Source organism: Quercus lobata, unplaced genomic scaffold (genome assembly GCF_001633185.2).
Source record: "Quercus lobata isolate SW786 unplaced genomic scaffold, ValleyOak3.0 Primary Assembly Scq3eQI_192, whole genome shotgun sequence".
Lineage (NCBI taxonomy): Eukaryota > Viridiplantae > Streptophyta > Magnoliopsida > Fagales > Fagaceae > Quercus > Quercus lobata.
The window spans coordinates 2118-26218 of record NW_022154781.1 but is presented as its reverse complement, the minus strand read 5'-3'; the positions used below and the strand labels follow the sequence as shown (position 1 = coordinate 26218).

The window sequence follows — 24101 nt, the reverse complement described above, 5'->3', positions numbered from 1 at the left end:
GAATCGACAACTCTAGTCCAATCGTCTGTAAACATATTAAATTCTTTGTGAAAGAGACAAAAATATGTTTTTCTTTGTGTTTTTAATCTTTGTGCAAGTAATTTTTACGTGTGGAGAGTGAATTAACATAGTTTCTCTGTGAGAGCTAAGAATCCGAACTTTTATATTTTGCATTGCAAAAATTTTCGTTAGACGCTTGGCTAACAAAGGTCATACAAAATGTCTCGGTAGACACTAGGTCAGTTGAGATTCTCAAACATGTATTTTAATGATAGACAAAATTGAGGTACAATACCTTAGGTGCTGTTCCTTAGGTTCCCCTTTTAAAATTTAGTCATGTGGCTATTTAACTAAAAAGTACACTCCATCTCATAAGAAAAAATTCATATGACAGAATTTTAAAAGGGGAACCTAAGGAATAGCACCTAAACACTATACCTAAGTCTTGCTCTTTAATGATTTGGCCTTTAATTATCTTTCTCATGGTCATCTGAAACTAAACCTATCTCTTTCACACTCTTTCAAATTTCAATTTAACCATAACTTTGATTCCAACATCTTTCACTCATCAAATTAAGGTAATCTCATGATATTTTCTTGCATTTACATAATAAAATCACGTAGATTCATATCTAGGTTTATGGATTGAGGTTTTTATAAGTTTTGAAATTGTTTTTTTTTTTTTTTTTTTTTTTTTTTTTTTTTTCAATTGCTTTTTGTCAAATGTTTGTACATAATGGGGTTGTTCACCTTTGGTGCCATTGAGGCCATGTGGGTGTAAATTTTGGACATTTTTATGCGTGATCCTTCACTTAATCTGTGGTTGTTTTCATGTTGCATACCATATTTTCAACATGTGTGAGTGACATTTTATTGTGTAACCATCATTTGAGTGACGTGATTGATTTACAAACCTTATGATTGGCCTTAATGGATTTTTGTCATGTATTCATGTTCATTTCATTTAGATTGCATCCATTTAGTGAAGCGTCACATGCATATTCAAACCCTTAAGTCGTGTGTTGATCCACTTTGCATTTCTTTCTTATTTCATTTAGGATCATGAATTCTAAGGGGTCTCGGGCTAGTTCTTCCCCAAAGATGCTTTTTATTCCACCATACCGTTAAATAAATTTTAGATTTTTTTTTTTTTTTGAGGGGAAATTAATTTTAGATATGATAAAATCAATAGGTGGAACTAGTGTTGAAAATAATATAACCTTATCTTGGCAAATGGAAAATATTATCATATCAAGTTTTTCCACTTCATGCACCATGTAGGGTTGATATGCACCTTCAAAATCTTTTTGAGCCTTCTCTACATCAAGTAGTGGGTAATTTTCATTCTCTAAGAAAAGCAACATACTTGACCCTTCAACAAGTGTATTTAGTGGTGGGATATGTAGAACCTAGTTTGTGTTTGGTTTAGATTATTATTTGACTCAATATAAAAGTGCTATGGTTTTAGTGGGAAATATTCTGAGACTTAGTCCATGAAGCGGTTGCTTGAGCCGATAGGCTATGTTGTTTTGAGATAAACACTGTATTGTCATATCTTATATATATTTTTTTTGGAAATATTAAATCACTATAACTCCATAAATGTAGACAAATTGCTAAATTACGTAATTTCTTGTTTCATCTAATTTCCTTATGTGTGTATTATTTTTATCTATTTTTCATTTCTCACAAATCTAAGAATTTGTGTAAATTCCCAACATGAAGTCTACTATACATGGTTCAGGTATTCCAACTCATTGTTTAGACATTGTGGTATATTTTTCTTGGGGCAAATTACAACATACCAATATGTGGCTTAAACAAAATTTAAATTGCCTACTTATGATTTGAAATTTAACACTTTACTCACTTGAGACCCATTAGAAACATAACAAAACCAAAGGAAACAAGATCAAAGAGTTGAATTTGTAACAATCATAAAAACTTTGTTCAAGAACTTCAATTTGGAAACAAGTTTAAATGATGTTGCATGTTTGGTTCTTCATTTGGAAACAATTTATTTTTCTTTAATACCAAAGCCCCGTGGGTCCAACCCCTTCCACACTATTCTCCTTTGTGGCCTCATATTATAAGCCCAACGCTATAATATTGTAAGGTTAGAACTTAGAAGTGAGAAATAGTTCTCTTCATAAATTTGTCTATTTGAATAGGAAGATATCTAGGTAGTCCAATTTGTTCGAATACAAATATAAGGTTTTTTTTTTTTTTTTTGATAACAACAAAAGTAGAAATTATTCACTTCAGGAGGACCAAATCTCATGTGGGTCTTAGTTTGTATTCCTATTGGTCTTTTTTGAATTTTGCAACACTATGTAGAGTGTTAACACGGGCAGGATCCTAATCTTAGTTCTATTTATTTTGAGTGATAGATGTGGGCAACATTCATAAATTATCTCCTTTATATATATATATATATATATATATATATATAGGTATATGATAATTTTGATGATTTTATTAATAAATTATCTTTTCTTTAATGGTTAAAAAGATTTAATTGGAGGCGCATCCTCCCACCTTTGTAAGAAACAATGAAAATTGTAAGAAAAAAAATTAATTAGATTATGTTAGGCCTGTCCACGGGTCGGGTCGGTTTGGGTTTGGGCCTAAACCGAACTCGACTCATTTGAATCGGGTGGATGGATCTTAGACCTGTATTCGACCGAATAGTCGGGTCGGATCCGGTGCTTCAGGTCACCGGATGGGCGGGTCAAAGTTGTCGGTTAGGCGGGTTGGGCCATTAATATGGGCCCAGTTTTTGAACTTCTATGAAATTTTTGTTGGTAAAATTTTATCAGCCCTTTTAGCCCAAATTAAGGAGTTGGCAGTTTTAAAAATTATTTGGGTGTCAGAATTTTTGAACTTTCCATATAAAACAGATTGGGCCTTCGTTTTCCCTAATTTTTTTTTAAAAATGGGGCTTTCAACTAAACTTAAATTAAGCAACTTCACTTCCAAATATATTGGGCCTTCAGAACAAAAACTTCATGGAAAAATAACCTCACCAAAGGTCACAAAATAAGCCAATTTCTACCACCTGTTAAGCATTAAATATTCTGAACAAAATACCCCACAACAACACAAAATAAACCTATTTTTACAACATCCGTTCAACATCCACACATGGACCACAAAAACTAAACTCATCAATATATATTGTAAAACCTAAACAAAGAGCACAACACAAGTAACACACAAAATCCTATTTTCACCACCTGTGACTTGTTAAATAGCCACATTGACTACCCAAAAATTACCACAACAAATAACCTGGACAAAATAGCAAAACAATACACAAAACGTGTATTTCCATTCCAACAACCACACAACAAGTGATTAATTATAAGAAGACAGTAAAATCAATGTTTCCACAAGGCAGTAAATCATAAGGCAGCAACCTTGCTGGCTATACAATGTTCCCAGCAATATAATTAATTACAAATTAAAAAATATCACAGGTATTTCAAAAAAAAAAAATAGCTTTTCCCAAACATTAATTGACAAATTCTCAAGCTTATAACTAATAGAAAAGAAAACCTATATGATTCCTAGGATTTCTTTCCTATAAGCATTAAGACTAGTATTGTTAGAAAAGCAATTTACAAAAAAGCTTCCAAAATGTTCCCAAAAGGTTCTACCTCCTTTACAAAATAAGTGATTCTGCCTACAAAAGACAAAAAAATATTTAACAAATAATACATTACTACCAAATACAAGACCAAATATAAAGGGCAACAAGCCATCAAGCTTATAACAGTAAGAGGCCAAAGGCAGTAACATACCAAGTCAGTTATCAATTTTCAACACTAATTATGGGTCGTTTGCCTGAGCTAGAACCCAATTTGGAGCTGGTACTTGCTGATGCACTGGATGATGACTGTTGATTTAAAACTAGAAAAGAAAAGGAAATAAATACAACATATTAAATTTTGTTTGAACATGAGACATAGACTATAGGTTCTAGAATTTAAACATATTACCTAAAGATGAAATTCCTCCTCCAATGCCTCAACCTCATCCCTTAATTGGCGATGAGAAATTGGTACTGTGGCTTGAAGCCAATTTCGTGCACATACAAGATTTTGAACCATGAGAGGAGAGAGAGAACTTCGAAATGGATCAACAATGCAGCCTCCAGTGCTGAATGCTGAATCAGATGCAACAGTCAAAACTGATACAGCCAGCACATCCTTAGCCACTTTGGACAACATTGGGTATCTACTAGAATTGTCCTTCCACCACCCCAACACCTCAAAATTCACATCCCTTCTACCATCACAATTTTCAGCTAAATACTTGTCAACCTCATTACTACAACCTATAGATTGCTCAGCTTCTAAGAAAAGCTCATATCGAGTGAACCATCACATATGGATCACTTGCATCACCTACCATTGGTGTCCTCTCACCCCCACTTAGTTCTTGCACATTTGGGGAATTAACAGAACAGAAAAAAGTATACAACTTCATCAAAAGAGCTTTCACCTTATCAACCATCACATTCCCCACTTTATTCCCATAAATTTCAGTTAAAGAGAACTTCAAAAACCTCGATTTTTTTTGTGGATCAAGAACCACAGCCACATACAAAAGAGGATTAATTTTATCATCTTCCCCCCAGTACTTCTCAAATTTAGTTTGCATGTTTGTGGCTGTGTTTTTCAAGAGGGTGTTTTGGGATTTAACTAAATGAGAAATACTCTCCTGAATAACAAAGATCTCATCAAAAAAGGCATTTGAGGTCACATACAAAGAGCCAGAGAACTTCTTTGTTGCATTGTAAAAAAGCCTCAAGAAAGTCATAAATGCCCTACAATTTTGGAAATCACTTATACAAGGAGATCCCAAACCACCACTATCTTCCTTGCTCCTAAAATATGATAAATAACCATCATCTTCAAAGTCCATCCTAAGGAATACTTTCTCGAATTTTTCAGCAATTCCTAACATAAGGTAAGTTGAGTTCCACCTAGTAGGTACATCTAGACAAAGAAGACTCTTGGACTCCATACCTAACCTCTCCATAAAATTCCTAAAGGTTTGATTTCTATTGGGCGAGGACTTCACATACCTCACAGCTTCACGCACCCTAGCAACAGATGCATCAATTTTTTTCAAACCCTCCCCAACAATGAGATTTAGGATATGGGCACAACACCTCATGTGCATTAACTCATTTTCTAAAACTGTCCGTTTCCAATCTTTTGTTACCCTTTGTAAAAATTTAATTGTGGTTAAATTGGAACTAGCATTATCCACTGTCAAAGTGAATATGCCATCAATACCCCACTCACGCAAAGACATCTCAATCTTTCTACCTATAGTCTCCCCCTTATGATCTTCAACTTGACAAAAATTTAAAATTCTCTTATGCAACTTCCAAGCATCATCAATAAAGTGACATGTGAGACACATATAATTCAAATTTTGTAGAGAAGTCCATGTGTCCATAGTAAGACACACCCTACAACCCTTCAAGGATTTCCTTAGCTTCTCTCTCTCACTATTATAAATTCCAATCACATCTCTAGCCACAGTTTGTCGAGATGGAATATCTTTTAGACGAAGCTTAGGTTGTAAGGTAGTTACATATTTCTTAAACTCATAACCCTCAACACACCTAAAAGGCAACTCATCAATTATTATCATTTCAGCTAGTGCCTTTCTAGAAGCCTCAACAGAAAAAGTTGTTGACACAAGTTTGAACCCTTCATCTCCATCATTTTTGGGTTCAAAAGCTAAGGTTTTCTGCCCTTTATCTTCTTTATTAGTCTTCTTAGGATAGATTGTCACATGAGCTAACAAATTACCAGTACCACAACTCTTACTATCAACCAAATATGATTTTTTACAATAATTACATACAGCCATAGTGACACCCTCGTCTACCTTTACTTTTTCAAAATGATTCCAAGCTAAAGACTTTTTCCTACCACTACCAGTATCAGTTTTACTCACTACACTAGGTGGAACTAGGGGCAACTCACCATCAGTAGCTTCAGCTTGGGTTGCAGCAGCAGCCTCTTGGGTGACAGTGGCAGTAACACCATCCGCTTGGGTGGCAGTAGCACCATCCGCTTGTGTAGAAACAAAGGGAGCATTAGTGGAGGAATCCATGACCTAAAAAATCAAACATAGAAATTAGCAAACTAACAATTAATAATAATAATCAAACAAACCAAAAATGAAAATCTTTGATGCTTGAATCCAGATAACAGCATTCTACATAAAACTCTAACAAAAAAAAGAACAAAATCCCAACTTTTAACACAAAACACAAAGGGAAACAAAAATCACACCTTAAAGAAACTAGGGTGTTGGAGTTATGAATTTGAAGACTGAAAACCCCACTTGGACAACTTTCAATTCCTGAGTAAAATTAAAATAGGAACAGAATTAATCAAACAAATAAACAAAGAACAAAAAACTTGGGAGTTTATTTGATTTTTAACAGTATAAATTTTACTAAATAATAAAAGCTAAAACATTGAACACATCCACAACAGCTTAAGTTACATGCATCAACTCTACATCTCTAACAAAAAAAGAACAAAATCCCAACTTTGAACACAAAAAACAAAGGGAAACAAAAATCATACCTTACAAAACCGTGGGTGTTAATTTCAAGTTTGAAGACTGAAAACCCCACATGTACAACTTTCAATTCTTGAATAAAATTTAAATAGGAACAAAATTAATCAAACAACTAAAGTTACTGAACAAAGAACAAAGAACAAAAGTAAATGGTTAAGGTTTCAACTATTTCTAGTTAGGGTTTCAAATTATAAAACTTAGGGTTTATTTGATTTTAACAGTAGATTTTCATAACATATATAATCAATGAGAGACTGAAAAAAAGAGAGATGAGAAAAGGAGAACACATACCCTAGGTTCAACCCATACGATCGGCGGCAGGGAAAGGAGTGGCTGCTGGTGGTGGCGGCGGCGGCGGCTAGGTGTGAAGAACTTGTAGTGAGAAGCTAGGGTTTGGACCTTGGAGTAGAGAGAGGCAAAGTGAGAACTGAGAGTTTGAGATTGTGGTCTGTTCATTGGTGAGAAGACCGAAGATGAAAGATTTTAAAGAGTGAAGATTGAAGACTGATGAAAATTGAAATGATGAAGACTTGAGATTTCGTATGAAATTGGTGAAGGGACTGCAGAGATTAGAGAGTGAGAGACAGAGAGCATTTGTGTAGACTAGAGGATTTGGTGAAGAGATTTCAGGTTTTGAGGATTTGAGATTGAGATAGAGAGAGAGAGAGAGAGAGATACAGAGAATGTTACTTTGAGTTTATGTCTGAGAGTGAGATATGAGATTGCAATTAGAGAGAGAGAGAGAGAGAGTGAGGTCTGAGCTGAGGCCGTGGATTTGGTGAGAGAGTGATTAGGTGAAGACTAAAGAGAGATTGAGGCCGTTGATGACATGTTGATCACTTGATCTTGATTCGGTGAAGACTATAGAGTGAGAGAGAGAGTTGGGATATGAGATTAAGATTGAGCCATTGAGATATCTAATCAAATATTTCACCTTTAATTGTGACCGTTAGATTGTGATATTAATTTAATTTTAACCGTTTATTTGTAATTGTTAGGGTTGTAGAGTTTAAGTGATAATTGTGATATGATGTCTCTGACTCTCTGTGCTGTGCTAGGGGGCTGTACTGCTGTAGAGTAGTATTATAACCGTTGATTTTAAACAGCTATTTTTAAAAAAAAAAAAAAAAAAAAAAAAAAGATTTAAATGGTTGGATTTGAAATTGGGAAGTTGTGCCCAAAAATGGTTGATCAGCAGTTCAGCACGTTACCCACTAACCAACTCATGACATGACTTATATCAGACTGAGTGGACTGTGGAGAGTGGTTTATTACTTTATTATACCAAGTATTCGGTCGGGTCGGATTATTCGGATTTTTTATTTTGTAACCCGAAACCCGAACCGAATAATCGGTTCCTCTTAAAACAACCATAACCGACCCGTACATACACTTGAATTCACCCGTGGACCTTCGGGTCGGGCGGATATGGTCGGACAGGTTGGATATCACGAGTCGCTGGACAGCCCTAGATTATGTTGTGGACAAAGACAGTAAGTTTGCATACAATTCTTTCTTGGACTAAATTTATAAACCAAAATAATAATCAAATTCAGTTCTAGGTTGTGAAACTTTGACAAACAGAAGTATGAAATGCACAAAATGGTAGCACAAGTGTCTAATTTGGTTACAACATGATTGATTATGTTAAATCTTGTGGAATGTGACATATATCAACATGTGATTTTTCTAAAGTAAAGAGAATAAATTTGTATATTATAATTACAAAACAGGATGTAGATTAATGCTGACATCAACAAAACAATGCTACACTGCAGGTAGATCCAAAATGCTGGCGTGGCAAATTATGTGGCATGCTATTTTGGTCCTACACCGATTCTATGCCGATATGGTACTATCACATGCTGACACGTGGGTCTGATATGATCTATGCATGTGGCCATACATGGCTCTGTGACTATTTTGTGGTGCGTGAGACTTTGAGAGAGAATGAACCCTCAAATTCTGAGTCTTTGTTGGACCATATCTTATTGACGATTTTGTTCAATACCTTAATGGGCGCCGACAGTACAAGAGTGAGGGATATGTGCTGGTTTCAGTGTTTTTTGCTTCAAAACTTGTGGAATGCATCGCACAGAGGCACTAGTTCTTTAGATTGCAGCTGGTTGGAATTAGGGTCAGATCAGTCTTGGCTACAATGGTCTATGATAAAGGTATGACTCTTTCATGCCAGTCAAAGCAGGGCCACACTAGTGGGGAGATCATCAATCTCATGACAGTTGACGCTGAGAGGTTTGGCTGGTTCATGCACGATCCGTGGATGGTCCTTGTTCAAGTTGCTGTTGCATTGTTAATTTTATATAAAAATCTTGGGCTTGCTTCAATTGCAGCTTTTGTTGCAACTGTGCTTGTTATGTTGGCAAATTATCCATTGGAGAAATTCCAAGAGAAGTTTCAGGACAAGATAATGGAGTCAAAAGACAAAAGGATGAAGGCAACGTCTGAGATTTTAAGGAACATGAGAATTCTGAAGCTTCAAGGATGGGAGATGAAGTTTCTATCTAAAATTGCCAAGCTTAGGGAGACCGAGGCAGGATGGTTGAAAAGGTATGTTTACGCTAATGCTATGACTACATTTGTCTTTTGGGGTGCTCCCACATTTGTGTCTGTGGCCACTTTTGGTGCTTGCATGCTAATGGGAATCCCACTTGAGTCGGGGAAGATCTTATCTGCACTTGCAACGTTTAGGATTCTTCAGGAGCCTATATTTAATCTTCCTGACACAGTTCCAATGATTGCTCAAACTAAAGTGTCCATTGATCGAGTTGTTTCATTTCTTCGTCTTGAGGACTTGCAGTTTGACACAATAGAGAAGCTTCCAAGAGGTAGTTCTAAAACAGCAATAGAGATCATTGATGGAAATTTCTCTTGGGATTTATCTTCCTCTAATCCTACATTGAAAGATATAAATTTGAAAGTGCAACATGGCATGAGGGTTGCTGTTTGTAGAACTGATGGTTCAGGCAAGTCAAGTTTGCTTTCTTGTATCCTTGGAGAAATACCTAGGATATCTGGCACTGTTAAGTTGTGTGGGACAAAGGCCTATGTTGCTCAGTCACCATGGATACAAAGTGGCAAGATAGAAGAGAACATATTGTTTGGTAAGGAGATGGAAAGAATGAGGTATGAAAGGGTCCTTGAAGCATGTTCCTTGAAGAAGGATCTGGAAATTCTCTCGTTTGGGGATCAGACACTAATAGGTGAGAGAGGAATCAATTTGAGTGGTGGACAGAAGCAAAGGATTCAAATTGCACGTGCTCTATACCAAAATGCTGATATCTATTTGTTTGATGATCCTTTTAGTGCTGTTGATGCTCATACAGGATCCCACCTCTTCTGGGTAATTTCCTTTCCTACTCTAATGTCATTTTATTCTGATTAAAATGCGTTTTTCCTCCTTAATTTATTATATTATAAATTGGTGTTCTACAAATTTGAAGATGGTTTCTTGTTGCCAGTAGGGGTACTTGAATATTATTGCACTTTGTTCAGTCTTTGTTTTCTGTAGTTAATACATAGCTCTTTCTGAAATGGATTTACTTGATTCATACATGGAAGGAATGTTTGCTGGGCCTCTTGAGTTCAAAAGTAGTGATTTATGTTACTCATCAAGTAGAGTTCTTAACTGCTGCTGACCTTATCTTGGTGAGCCATTCACATTAAGTTTATTTCCACCTTTTTATTTATGATCTCAACTTATGAATGGATTGTTCCCCACTTTTCTATCTGTGAAATCAACTATTACATTTGTTGTTAGGTCATGAAAGAAGGAAAAATTACTCAAGCTGGAAAGTACAATGAAATTCTTAATTCCGAAACTGATTTTATGGAACTTGTGGGAGCACATAAGAAAGCTTTGTCTGAACTTGATTCTGCAGAGGCAGGGTCAGTTTCTGAAAGTACAAATATGAGCAAGGATGTTGGAGATATAGATATTACTGATGACGTCGTTGAAAAAAAAGAAAATAAAGATGTTCAAAATGGTAAAACAGATGATGTTGTTGGATCAAAGGGACAGATTATCCAAGAGGAAGAGAGAGAGAAAGGTAAAGTTGGGTTTTTAGTCTATTGGAAATATATTTCTATGGCATACAAAGGAGCTCTTGTGCCCTGTGTATTACTGGCACAGGTTCTGTATCAGATCCTTCAAATTGGAAGCAATTATTGGATGGCTTGGGCAACTCCAATCTCACAGGATGAGAAACCTGCAGTTTCTAGCTCTACTCTTATAAGTGTTTATGTCGATTTGGCCATTGGAAGTTCATTTTGCATCCTTGTGAGATCCCTGGTACTTTTTACTGCTGGGTTCAAGACAGCCACTATACTCTTCAATACGATGCACTTATGCATTTTCCGTGCCCCCATGTCTTTCTTTGATGCCACTCCAAGTGGAAGAATCCTAAACAGAGTAAGTGGGAATGTTTATGGGTATTTCCATATTGAAAGCTTCAAAAGTCATAGTTTACAATTTTATATAGCTTTTTCCTTCGGTTTAAACAATTCTCCTCTCTCTCTCTCTCTCTCTCTCTTTCTCTCTCTCTCACACACACACACACACACACAACACACGCACACGCACACACAGAAAAATGATTGGTGTAAATATTTTTATTGAATTGGCCGTATGTTTCCTGGCAGGCTTCTACAGACCAAAGTGCAGTGGATTTCAATATTCCATATCAGGTTGGGCCATTTGCCTTCGCGATGATCCAGCTTCTGGGAATTATTGCAGTAATGTCTCAGGTTGCATGGCAGGTTCTTATTGTTTTTATCCCAGTGATTGCAACCTGTATCTGGTATCAGGTATACCCTCTGACTTTGTCACAATGTTATCTTACATTCTTCCTGAAACTGTATACTTATCATACCGCCTTCTTTACATTTTGGGCTGTGCACATGCTACAATCTCCTCTAGATTAAATTTAAAACCATTACTAAGAGATTTTTTTAAATGCTTTTCCTTAAGATAAATTTTTGTCAAGTTGCAAGGTATATAGAGTGTTTTTTCATAAGATATTCCAATGTATTATAGTCATTCTTATGCGGAGAGAAGTGTTGTAACAAATATATTATTATGCAGCAATATTACATGCCTTCAGCACGAGAACTAACAAGATTAGTTGGCGTGTGCAAAGCTCCTGTGATACAACATTTCGCTGAAACAATTTCAGGCTCAACAACAATTAGGAGCTTTGATGAAGAGTCACGATTTCGGGACATAAATTTGAAACTCACAGATGCATATTCTCGGCCAAAGTTCAACGCTGCTGGTGCAAGGGTATGGTTGTGCTTCCACTTGGATATGATGTCTTCCATCACATTTATCTTCTCCTTGGTTTTTTTGATATTTATTCCTGAGGGAGTCATTGATCCAGGTAAGTAATTCCCATCTGGTGTACTAACAATGCTCCTTGCTGTTTGTTTAATTTGGTAAAGGAGTTCGAGTAATACCTTTCTAATTGTCCCTTTTTTTAAAAAATTCTGGTTTCCTTTTTCCTAAAGGCATTGCGGGCTTGGCTGTGACATATAGACTTAATTTAAACATAGCATGGGTAATATGGGTTCTTTGCCAAATGGAGAACAAAATTATATCAGTAGAGAGAATACTTCAATACACTTGTATCCCAAGTGAACCTCCTCTTGAGATAGAAGAAAACCGGCCAGATCATTCTTGGCCACCAAATGGAGAAGTGGATATTTGTGATCTGCAGGTAGTTTTGGTCCATTACTATTAATTACCAACCAACCGTAATCTTGTTAATAAGGTCGTTTATGACTAAGATTTTTATGTGTTCTACATTAATTAATGATAAGGGGTGTAATGTAGGTAAGGTATGCCCCACATATGCCAATTGTTTTGCGAGGTCTCACATGTACTTTTCCTGGAGGAATGAAAACTGGCATTGTAGGGAGAACGGGCAGTGGTAAATCAACTCTCATACAAGCACTTTTCCGGATTGTTGAACCTACTGCTGGTCAGATAATTATAGATGGAATCAACATCTCCTCGATTGGACTGCATGATTTGCTATCTAGACTAAGCATTATCCCTCAGGAACCAACAATGTTTGAAGGGACTATAAGAAGCAACCTGGATCCACTCGATGAGCAAACAGGCGGACAAATTTGGGAGGTGGCTTGATTTCTTCTTGGGCTATTAAAAGAATTTTCTCTTTGCTAAATTTGTTTGTAAAGTGGCCATGCAATGCCTTTATGATTTGCGGTCAATGATTGGCATATGCTTTTATTTATTTATTTTTTCTGCTTTATTCATTGTGTAAGGTTGAATTTATTCAACCATCTAATTGGCTTTATTCCGTGCCAAATTTGCTTGTAATTTAGCATTTAGTAACCCTGTATTTAGGTGGGTTTAATGTAAGGGTAGTGAGTGAGATAGAGTGAAGTTTGCTCAAGAGTGTGCAAGAAAACAGAGACTCGCGGCTGGGACTCGCGGGTGACTCGCGGCTGCAAGCCGCCAGAAGCAGCACACGTGCCAAGCATGCTGGAAGATGAACAGTCATGCTAGCTGGAGCATTACAGGACAAAACAGGACAACTGGCCATACGGTTATCTCGCGACTGGATCTCGCGACTTAGTCAAGCCGCGAGCCACCCCTGTTTTGTAAAACCTGACGTTTCACATTCCTCTCCCACTCCAGTATAAATACCCCTATTACCCACGATTGAAAGAGAGCTTCCAGAGAGAATTTTGAAAGAGAAACCCTAAAGAAAAACTAGATTGATTCACACACAATCTATACCTTAGAGACTCTTCAAATTCCTCAACTCTCTTCCTCTCCATTGTCAAATCCTTGAGAGGCATTATACCAAACCAGGTTCTCACCATCATCATCATGTGAGACTGTTGTTTGGATTTCTGGGAAGCAGTTAGGAAGGAGCCAATCTTCATTGGTTGATGCTACGGTCTAGTAGCGGAATCCGGGAAGCTAGAAAAGAAAAAGGTTCGGCGCAACCTCGTTGGAGCAAGAAGCTTGGAGGGCTTAGGTGCACTGGGTAGATTAGGCTTGGAGGGTCTATTGCTGTCCTTGTATCCCAACTATATTTTCTAGTGGATTGATTACCGCTTGGAGGGCGGCGAAGAGGTTTTACGCCGAGGGCTTCGGTTTCCTCTTCGATAACACATCGCGTGTTGTCTTTGTGTTTGCATCTTCCTTCCTTTCTATCTTTGCCTTTTAATTATCTGCTGTGGATTTTAATCTGTTATGGCTTAGATAGTATTTAATCAATTTCGCATGATAGCATATGTTAAGTTTCCGCACACTAGTTGTTTGACATATTGCTTGAATTGATTAAGGTGTAATTTGGGGGTCTAAACGTTCAAAGGTGTTTTTGTACACGTTTTTGAACTTTCAATTGGTATCAGAGCAGGTACACTTGTTGTGGTTTTATTACCTAAGTGTGATCCTAGACCCCTGTGTTGTGATTGATTGTTTTGGTATATACCATGCTGAATTGTAGCTTAAGTGTTTGTGAAAATGACTCTATGCATATGTCTGAAAGGTGTCTTACTGATGTTTTTGTAGAGTTGTTAAAAACTAAGAAACATGCTGGAGCTTTTGTTCACATGCTGGAATATCTTGAAAATCAGAATTATGTCTTACACAGTAGCATATCTGAATCTAAATCATTGATTAAGAAATATAAAAGAAAGAATAGAATGTTGTGTGAGATGATTGAGAATCTGAAAATGAAAAATCAAACTGAAAGAAGCATGAAAACTGATGATGAGTTTGTGTTTGAAGGTCAAGAATGTCTATCACATGTGAACCTATTTGTGCATACCTCATTGAAGGTGTTTAATGCGTGTTTGTGGTATCTTGACAGTGGGTGTTCTCGCCATATGACAGGGGATAAGTCTCTGTTCAAGACACTCAAAGAAAAGGTCGGTGACTATGTGACCTTTGGTGATGGAAGTCATGCTCAAGTCCTAGGCAAAGGAACCATTGAGATACCTGGTTTGCCGCTGTTAAAAGATGTGCTGTACATAAAAGGGCTGAAGGCGAATTTGCTGAGCATCACTCAAATTTGTGATGATGATTTTCTGGTACAATTCTCTAAGAAGGGATGTTTGATCATCAATGAAGAGGGGATTCAGGTTTTGGAAGGAAATCGGACTACTGATAACTGTTATGGAATTGTTCCCACGGCACCCATATCGTGTAGAAGTGCTCGTGTGGATACATTGGAGTTGTGGCATCACAGATTTGGGCATGCCAACTTCAAACAAGTAGCGAAAGTTTCAAAACTTGAAGCAGTCGAGGGACTTCCTAAGTTTGGAAAAGTGAAGAAGACCGTTTGTGGTGCGTGTCAAATGGGGAAGCAAACTAAGGCAAGTCATCACAAGGTGAATGTGATAGCCACCTCTCGGTGCTTGGAGTTACTTCATGTTGATCTAATGGGGCCTACCAGAACAGAAAGCCTAGGGGGGAAGAGATACATTATGGTTGTTGTGGACGACTACTCAAGATACACTTGGGTTGATTTCCTTAGAGAAAAATCAGAGGCTTGTGAGAGGTTGGAGATTCTGTGCAAGAAACTACAAAACGAAAAAGGGATTCCGATAGCCAAAGTTAGAAGTGATCATGGGAGGGAATTTGAGAATGCAAAATTCGAGTCCTTCTGTGAGAAGAATGGAATTAAAAGAGAATTTTCAGCTCCCAAAACTCCACAACAAAACGGAGTGGTAGAGAGAAAAAATCGTGTGATTCAGGAGATGGCAAGAGTCATGTTGCTTAACAAGCAAATACCTCAAAGATTTTGGGGAGAAGCTGTCAACACCTCGTGTCACATTGGCAATCGGATTTTCTTTCGAGTTGGTACAAAGAAGACTACCTATGAGATATGGAATGGGAAGAAGCCAAAAGTGAAGTATTTCCGGGTGTTTGGAAGTAAATGCTATATCCTAAATGATCGAGAGAATCTTGGGAAGTTTGATGCGAGAAGTGATGAGGGTATTTTTCTTGGCTACTCTACTACAAGTCGAGCGTATAGAGTGTTTAACAAGAGAACAAAAACTGTGATGGAGTCCATAAATGTCAAGATTGATGATGCCTTACCTAAGGTGGAAATGATTGATGATGTAGAAGGGCCGAGCACCAAAGAGGCCGATGTTGAGGTAGAAGCTTTGGATATAGAAGGTGAAGAACCTATACCAGAAGTAGAATCAACTCCCATCAACCCAAGAATGGAAACGAGATCGATGTCTAGAACATCAAGCCCTCTTACTCCTCCGGAAGTCCATCCTCCTATCTCTCGTAGTGATGAAGTTTCCACTTCAAAAAGGTCATCTTCAAGAGTAATCAAGAATCATCCGGAAAGTAATATCATAGGATCTCTTGATGACGGTCTTCGCCTCAGGAAAGGAAACGTTCTGCTAGCCAATCATGTAACATATCACTGTTATCTTGCACAATTTGAACCAAAAAGGGTTGAAGAGGCTCTTCAAGATGAGAATTGGGTTGAGTCAATGCATGAAGAGCTGAATCAGTTTGTGAGGAATGATGTGTGGGAACTTGCTCCACGGCCCGAGAACATTCATGTTATAGGCACAAAATGGATTTTTAAAAACAAAATTGATGAAGATGGAGAAATAATTCGAAAAAAATCTCGGTTAGTAGCCCAAGGATACACTCAAGTTGAAGGAGTGGATTTTGATGAATCTTTTGCTCCGGTGGCAAGACTCGAATCCATTCGTATCCTCATGTCCATTGCGTGCACCTTGAATTTCAAACTTTATCAAATGGATGTAAAGTGCGCGTTCCTGAATGGATATCTAAATGAAGAAGTATTTGTTGAGCAACCAAAAGGATTTGAAAATCCTCATTTTCCAGATCATGTACTAAGATTGAAGAAAGCCCTTTATGGCTTAAAACAAGCGCCTAGAGCCTGGTACGATCGTCTTACACATTATCTTCTAGACAGAGGTTTCAAGAGAGGGTATGCAGATCAAACTCTGTTTGTCAAAAATGATGAAGATTATCTCCTTGTGGCACAAGTCTATGTTGATGACATAGTGTTTGGGGCAACCATCGAAGATCGTGCTACTGAATTTTCTGAAGAGATGAAGAAGGAGTTTGAGATGAGTATGGTGGGGGAGCTCACATTTTTCTTGGGTCTTCAAGTCAAACAACAGAAGGAGAGTATTTTTGTATCTCAAGAAAAGTATGCCAGAAACATTGTCAAGAAGTTTGGACTAGAATCCAAAAAACATGCCTCCACCCCAATGAGCTCTTCCACTAAACTGAATGTGGATTCGTCGGGAGTTGAAGTAAGTCCTACATTGTATAGGAGCATCATAGGAAGTTTGCTCTACCTTACAGCCAGTAGACCGGACATTGCTTTCAGTGTGGGCGTTTGTGCCAGGTACCAAGCTAATCCGAAGGAATCTCATCTGACTGCTGCTAAGCGAATCATTCGATATGTGAATGGTACTGCAAACTATGGTCTGTGGTATTCAAAAGACTCAAATGATTGTCTTGCTGGGTATTTAGATGCTGACTGGGCTGGCAGTGTAGACGATCGGAAAAGCACTTCAGGCGGCTGTTTTTATCTTGGTAACAATCTTGTCTCATGGATGAGCAAGAAACAGAATTTAGTGTCTCTATCTACTGCAGAAGCAGAATACATCGCTGCTGGAAGTTGCTGCACTCAGCTTCTTTGGATGAAGAAATTACTTCATGACTATGGAATTCCTCAAGAAACGATGTGTGTCTTCTGTGACAACACCAGTGCCATCAATCTTTCCAAGAATCCTGTCCAGCATTCTAAGTCTAAACACATAGAGATACGCTACCATTTCATTCGGGAATTGGTAGAGGAAAGAGTTGTATGTCTTGAGTTCATACACACCGACAATCAAAAGGCGGACATCTTCACCAAGCCTCTCGATGGTCCACGGTTTGAATCACTCCGTAAGACCATTGGTGTCAGTACAATTCCTTGATTCTCTTGTGTGTTGTGTGCTTCACATATTTATAATTTGATATGTTTGCTTGTGATGTGGCACACACTTCTTTGTTAGCCCTTTGTGCAACATGTTTATTGTTTGTTTGTCCTTCTGTTAATTCTGTTGGTTCTTTCTTTGATTGTTCAATCATTTTTCTTCTTTTATGTCAAAAATCCAAAAATCACATAAAAATAGAAAATCAAAAAGCTTGATTGACTTTGTTGAGCTTTTGTCTCAAAACTTGTTTTGCCTTGTACCTTTGTGCTAATGGCTTTGTGCATTTTCGAGCATTGCTTGTTTTCATGCACTTATATCACTGTGGGAAAAATCTTGAAATCTTTGTGATTGTTGTAAATAGATCTTCAAACTTGTCATGAATGATTAGTGAATGGTTTTGTTGATCTTGAGACTTGCATAGACTTGTGTCTATATATCTTCCCACTCTTTATTTTTGTTTTGCTAAAAAGAGCTCACCAAATGTAAATCTCCAAATGAAAAGAGATATTGAGCTGCAAAAGCCTGTCGCACATTCTAGTATTTGACTAGGAAAAAGGGCAAGCGACCTTATATTGAAGTGAATGTTTATTCAAAAAGCCAAAGGCTTATTCATTAAAGTGAAATATCATATATCACTCTCACAATGAGAGGTGATTGACTCAAAAGATCAAAAAGATCAATTGTTATGATTGAAAGTGGAGTCAAATGTAAAGCTCCAAATCATGTTATCAATTTTTGTGGGAGGTCATATATACATACTTCTATAATTGAGATGGGTCACATGATCTAGTGCTAATTGTGTATGCCTTGGTTGAATTGATCATTGAAGCTTCACATTAGACGAAGGACTATCTCATTGTTGATATCCACACACAACACACAAGTTTATGTTCAATAAATGCCATATTCATTTGTGTGATTGTACTTGATGAAATGTGTTTTTCACATGCTCAATCTTTGATAATTCAAGCACAAAAAGATTTTTGAGTGTTTTAGGTGTTTTTGGAAAGTATTTTGTTTGAAAATTTTGAAAATTTCAAAAATCCAGTTTTGCCCTGTTTTGGCGGCTCAGTCGCGGGTATGTCAAGTCGCGAGCCTCAGTCGCATCTTCTCTGGTCATTTTTGGCGACTTGTTCGCGAGTGGAAGGTCCAGTCGTGAGGTTCACTCAGAGATTTTTGCAGCTCAGCTCGCGACTTACTCGCGGGTAGACCTTCCAGTCGCGAAAAACACTTAGAAAAATTTTCAAAATTTTGTTCTTGAGTGCTTTGGCGGCTTGAGCTGGCGACTGTGTGGCGACTTAATCCAGTCGCGAAATTCGCGTGTTTGGCAGAAACAGGAGCAGTTTTAAAACTTGTTTCAGTTTTCCCTCGAATATTTGTGACTGTTCATCTTCTCCCTCCCAAACACTCCGTGCTCCCATTTCCAATCTCCATTGTTGCATACTTGTAGCTCAAAATCTTCAAGTCACAGGTATGGGTTTTCAGTTTTTGCACTCTTTTCTACTTGATTTTGTGCTTTTCCCTTTGATTTTTCACATATATTTGTGTTTTAGAAATGGGTTTGTGTTTCAGATTTTGCTCCTTGTTCATGCTTAGATTGCGAATGCTGCTGCTAGAATATGATTTGATCTTAGTTGTTTCATTATTATTCTTCATCCTGTGCTTAGCTATGTGATTCCTTGATTTTATCTGAACTTTGAGTTGTTGAGTTGTTTCAAATTGTTCCTTTTATTAGGCTGTGAGTTTAATGTGCTAAATATGCCTGCTCTATTGTGTTAATCTTTTGGGAGCATATGTGTGCTTCACAATACTGTTTATGTGACATATCATTTTCCAGTTTCTGTCTCATTGACTTATAACTGCCTTTAAGTTAGTCTCTATATCTGATGCTTTTATGTGTATTTCCTATCTTAGGCTTGCTTTTCCATGTGATTGATCTAAGTAGCTTGTGCTTAAATGTTTCAAGTTCATTTGTATGGATGAAATCTCTTTGTTAATTACATGGGACTGACTTGTTCTACACATATATTGCTCTATATTGTTGTGGCCTCTTCTGATTGTTCACAGATGGCTCCCTCACCTCCTAAGAAGAAAACTCCTGCAAAGAAGGCTGACAAAAGATTGAAAATGGATTCTAAGCTATTTAGGTCAGTTCATCATTTTAAGAGATACAAGGATAACTTCATGAGTGCAGGCATTATTCAAGAAAGATTTGTAGATTTGGAGGATTTGAGACAAACCTTTATCCCCAGCTGTTTTGAAGGAAGAGGATGGGAAAAACTTCTGAGTGATTTCCCTGTAGTGTGTGAACCCCTGATTAGGGAATTTTACTCAAATGCTGTGATAAAGGAAAATGAGTTAAGTTGCTGGGTTAGAGGTAAAGAATTCATTTTAGATGCTCATGTCATAGATAATGCATTAGGACTTGAAGGATTAGATGATGAGGAATTTATCAACTACAAGGATAGGAGTGTCTTCATTGAAACAGTTCAACAAAGGATAGGTGGGCAGAGAGAAGGAAAATGTTTGAATACCACTGCCTTTCCAGTGGACATGAAGTGTTTAACAATCATCATGATGTTTAACCTCTATCCCATTAAGAAGTTGACTACAATCAATTGTGCTAGAGCAGTCTTTCTGATGGATCTCAAAGAAAAGAACTTCATAGACATAAGTTCCCACATATATGACACCATTGTGGATGAGACAATAACAACCTCTAGGCCAAAACTGATCTTTCCCAGTTTGCTAATGAGGATTTTTAGAAGGAAGGGTGTTCCTATCCCACAAGACATCAGTCCCATGTCCACACCTTCTGCAATTAACAAGCTTACCTGCAAAAGGATAAGTGTTAGACTTCCAGGAGAAGAAGATGAAGGTGATGAAGGAGAAGGTGTCCCAATGGAGACTGAAGCAGAAGCAGCAGGGCATGCATCAACCTCAACACCCAGGAGGAGTGGCAAAAGACCCAGAGCATCAACTTCTTCAGATACACCTCCAGGTGCTTTCCAAATCATTCTGGAAAGACTTGATGGGATCAGAGAAGTCCAGACTGAGCACTCTGAGAGGATGAAAGCTATGCAGGATCAGATTGATGTTTTGTCTGCAAAACTTGACAGCTTCACCACTCAGCCTGAACACTGACCCTTTGGCCATTCCTGTCAAAAAGGGGGAGATGTGTCTGTTGATAATGACATTGATGATCGATTGAGAAGCAGAAAAGCAGCTCTTAAGGGGGAGCAGCCCTTAAGGGGGAGTAATGTGTTGAGGGGGAGTCATGTCAAACTCTAAGACTTTGTTTATATATATTTATGTTTTGAGTACTCTTAGTGGTTTTATGGGTTTGAAAACATACTCTTAGTGGTTTTATGGGTTTGATACACTATGTTTTTGGTGTATTGTTTCTAACTCTTAACTTATACTCTTGGTTTAAAGTTTAATATATTTTGATGATGTTATTCAGGATGTTTGTGTTTTGTACCCATGTGCTTGTGTAAGCTTTTAGGGTTTATGTTTTATGCATAGTTTGTAGGCTTTATGGTATATACCTTGCTTAATGCAGCCTTTATGCTATGTTGAAAATCTGTACTTTATCTAAATGGTTGCATTTTGGTTTATGTCATGTCACTCTTGTGCCCTGTGTAGGATTGTTCTAGATGCATATACTTGGATGTGATATGTATTGGTGATGTGTTCGAGCGACAAGTGTCCTTGTTGCTTGTTAACTTTGTATTTCCTTGGTTCATTTCCAAGGTGAATGAGCCACTGTGATCCACTACCTTGTGGTGTTCACTTGCTTTGACATCAAGCCATGGTTTTTCATAACCTCCATTCTTTGCTGATCACATATTGGCCTATGTCATTATGGCATTATAATTTTCTCTTACAATGATCATGGTGTAGTTGTGCTTTCGAGGATATTCATGTTAATGATTCAAGTGCTTCACAGCTTTCTAGAGTTAGGTGTGAGTGAGTTTTGTTCAACTGTTCCCAACTCACATGTTAAATCTAGAGTCTGTTTTAGGGTTTTGTCACGGAATAGCCAAAGGGGGAGATTGTAAGGTTGAATTTATTCAACCATCTAATTGGCTTTATTCCGTGCCAAATTTGCTTGTAATTCAGCATTTAGTAACCCTGTATTTAGGTGGGTTTGATGTAAAGGTAGTGAGTGAGATAGAGTGAAGTTTGCTCAAGAGTGTGCAAGAAAACAGAGACTCGCGGCTAAGACTCGCGGGTGACTCGCGGCTGCAAGCCGCCAGAAGCAGCACACGTGCCAAGCATGCTGGAAGATGAACAGTCATGCTAGCTGGAGCACTACAGGACAAAACAGGACAACTGGCCATACGGTTATTTCTGCCGACTGGATCTCGCACTAGTTCAAGCCCGAGCCACCCCTGTTTTGTAAAACCTGACGGTTTCACATTCCTCTTCCCACTCCAATATAAATACCCCTATTACCCACGATTGAAGGAGAGCTTCCAGAGAAAATTTTGAGAGAGAAACCCTAAAGAAAAACTAGATTGATTCACACACAATCTATACCTTAGAGACTCTTCAAATTCCTCAACTCTCTTCCTCTCCATTGTCAAATCCTTGAGAGGCATTATACCAAACCAGGTTCTCACCATCATCATCATTGTGAGACTACTGTTTGGATTTCTGGGAAGCAGTTAGGAAGGAGCCAATCTTCATTGGTTGATATTACGGTCTAGTAGCGGAATCCGGGAAGCTAGAAAAGAAAAAGGTTCGGCGCAACCTCGTTGGAGCAAGAAGCTTGGAGGGCTTAGGTGCACTGGGTAGATTAGGCTTGGAGGGTCTATTGCTGTCCTTGTATCCCAATTATATTTTCTAGTGGATTGATTACCGCTTGGAGGGCGGCGGAGAGGTTTTACGCCGAAGGCTTCGGTTTCCTCTTCGATAACACATCGCGTGTTGTCTTTGTGTTTGCATCTTCCTTCCTTTCTATCTTTGCCTTTTAATTATCTGCTGTGGATTTTAATCTGTTATGGCTTAGATAGTATTTAATCAATTTCGCATGATAGCATATGTTAAGTTTCCGCACACTAGTTGTTTGACATATTGCTTGAATTGATTAAGGTGTAATTTGGGGGTCTAAACGTTCAAAGGTGTTTTTGTACACGTTTTTGAACTTTCACATTGCCTTAAATTTTTCCCCCTGAATTGTTTTAGGCTTTGGATAAGTGTCAACTTGGAGATAAAGTTAGGGAGAAAGAAGGAAAACTAGATTCCACAGGTTTATCATTTCAGCTTCTTATGTGGAATATTATTAAACTATGTAATGGAAACATATTACTTATATTCTCAGGGATGCTGCAGTTAGTGAGAACGGAGAGAATTGGAGTGTGGGTCAGAGGCAGCTGGTCTGCCTTGGCCGTGTGCTGCTCAAGAAAAGTAAGGTATTGGTGCTTGATGAAGCTACTGCATCTGTTGATACTGCTACAGATAATCTGATTCAGCAAACCCTCAGTCAACATTTTTCCAACTGTACAGTCATTACCATTTCACATAGAATAACTTCCGTTCTTCATAGTGATATGGTTCTGCTACTATATAATGGTTAGTTTGACCATATGACTTTCTCTTACTTCTAATGTTAGTTTGACCATATGACTCTCTCTTACTTCTAATGTTGTTTCATGGTTTATATGATTTCATTGTAATCCTATGGCTTAGCAAATTTCTCTGAATCCTGCTCCAGGGCTTATAGAGGAATATGATTCTCCAAATAGATTTCTAGAAAACAAGTCATCGTCTTTTGCTCAACTTGTAGCAGAGATGTTAAATTCTAGTTTTGGGTAAGTTAAGCGACTAAAGCTTATTTGTACTTACTTGGACCGTGCTAAACGATATTGATAAGATTTTTTTGATCTAGCTAGTAGTTTTTGTGTGTTGTAGGCATATTGTATGAACAAATGGTGTACACTACTAAATATCAGATAATAAAAAATAGTGATAGTGTAGGTTGTAACTTTTATGTTTGAAGTAAAGCTACATGCTGGACTTGATTGATGGCATTTTATTCCTCCATACAGTTTTCAAGTGTATACGAAATGATGCATCTGTTTAAGGCTATGCTGTCAAATGGTAGGTTAAACGTAAGAGTTGTGCACTTTTAAGCAAAGGTTTAAGGTTGTCAAGAAAGAAAATTGAGGATTTTGCGTTTATAAATGAAAGAATGGAAAGCAAGCTCAGTGGTTGGAGGAGCAAATATTTGTCTGACGCAGTTGCTCTATAATGAGCTTGACAAGGTTACTCTGATAAGATCAATTGTTCAAACAATCCCTCCATACACAATTTCAACCTTCCAACAACCAATCTAGCTCTATAATAGGCTTGACAAGGTTACCAGGACGTTTTAATGGAATTCTGTTAAGTCAGAAAGATTCTAATTTGCTTTGAACTTGTGGGAATCTGTATGACACCCAGTACAATGTGGGCATTTAGGACTCAATAAGTTTGCCTGAGATACATAGAGCATTTCT

At 37.6% G+C, this 24101-nt stretch overlaps 1 protein-coding gene and 1 pseudogene across 1 annotated transcript; one reads left to right on the top strand and one right to left on the bottom strand.

The window, feature by feature from the left end:
• Window positions 1–4001: 4001 nt before the first annotated feature.
• LOC115973350 (zinc finger BED domain-containing protein RICESLEEPER 2-like) lies at window positions 4002–6138 on the bottom strand. Its single transcript, XM_031093609.1, has 2 exons — window positions 4431–6138; window positions 4002–4339 (listed from the first exon to the last, which is right to left on the bottom strand). The coding sequence occupies exons 1-2, from the start codon at window positions 6136–6138 to the stop codon at window positions 4002–4004; spliced, it is 2046 nt and encodes a 681-aa protein (XP_030949469.1).
• A 2318-nt stretch (window positions 6139–8456) lies between these two features.
• On the top strand, window positions 8457–23854 carry LOC115973349 (annotated as a pseudogene).
• Window positions 23855–24101: the final 247 nt, after the last annotated feature.

Bases quoted from the DNA above. Each gene is read 5' to 3' on its own strand.
- LOC115973350 (XM_031093609.1), bottom strand. From the start codon at position 6,138: ATGGATTCCTCCACTAATGCTCCCTTTGTTTCTACACAAGCGGATGGT. The intron at 4,340-4,430 runs GTGAGAGGACAC...AGCAATCTATAG, and splicing joins TGTGCAAGAACTAAGTGGGG to GTTGTAGTAATGAGGTTGAC.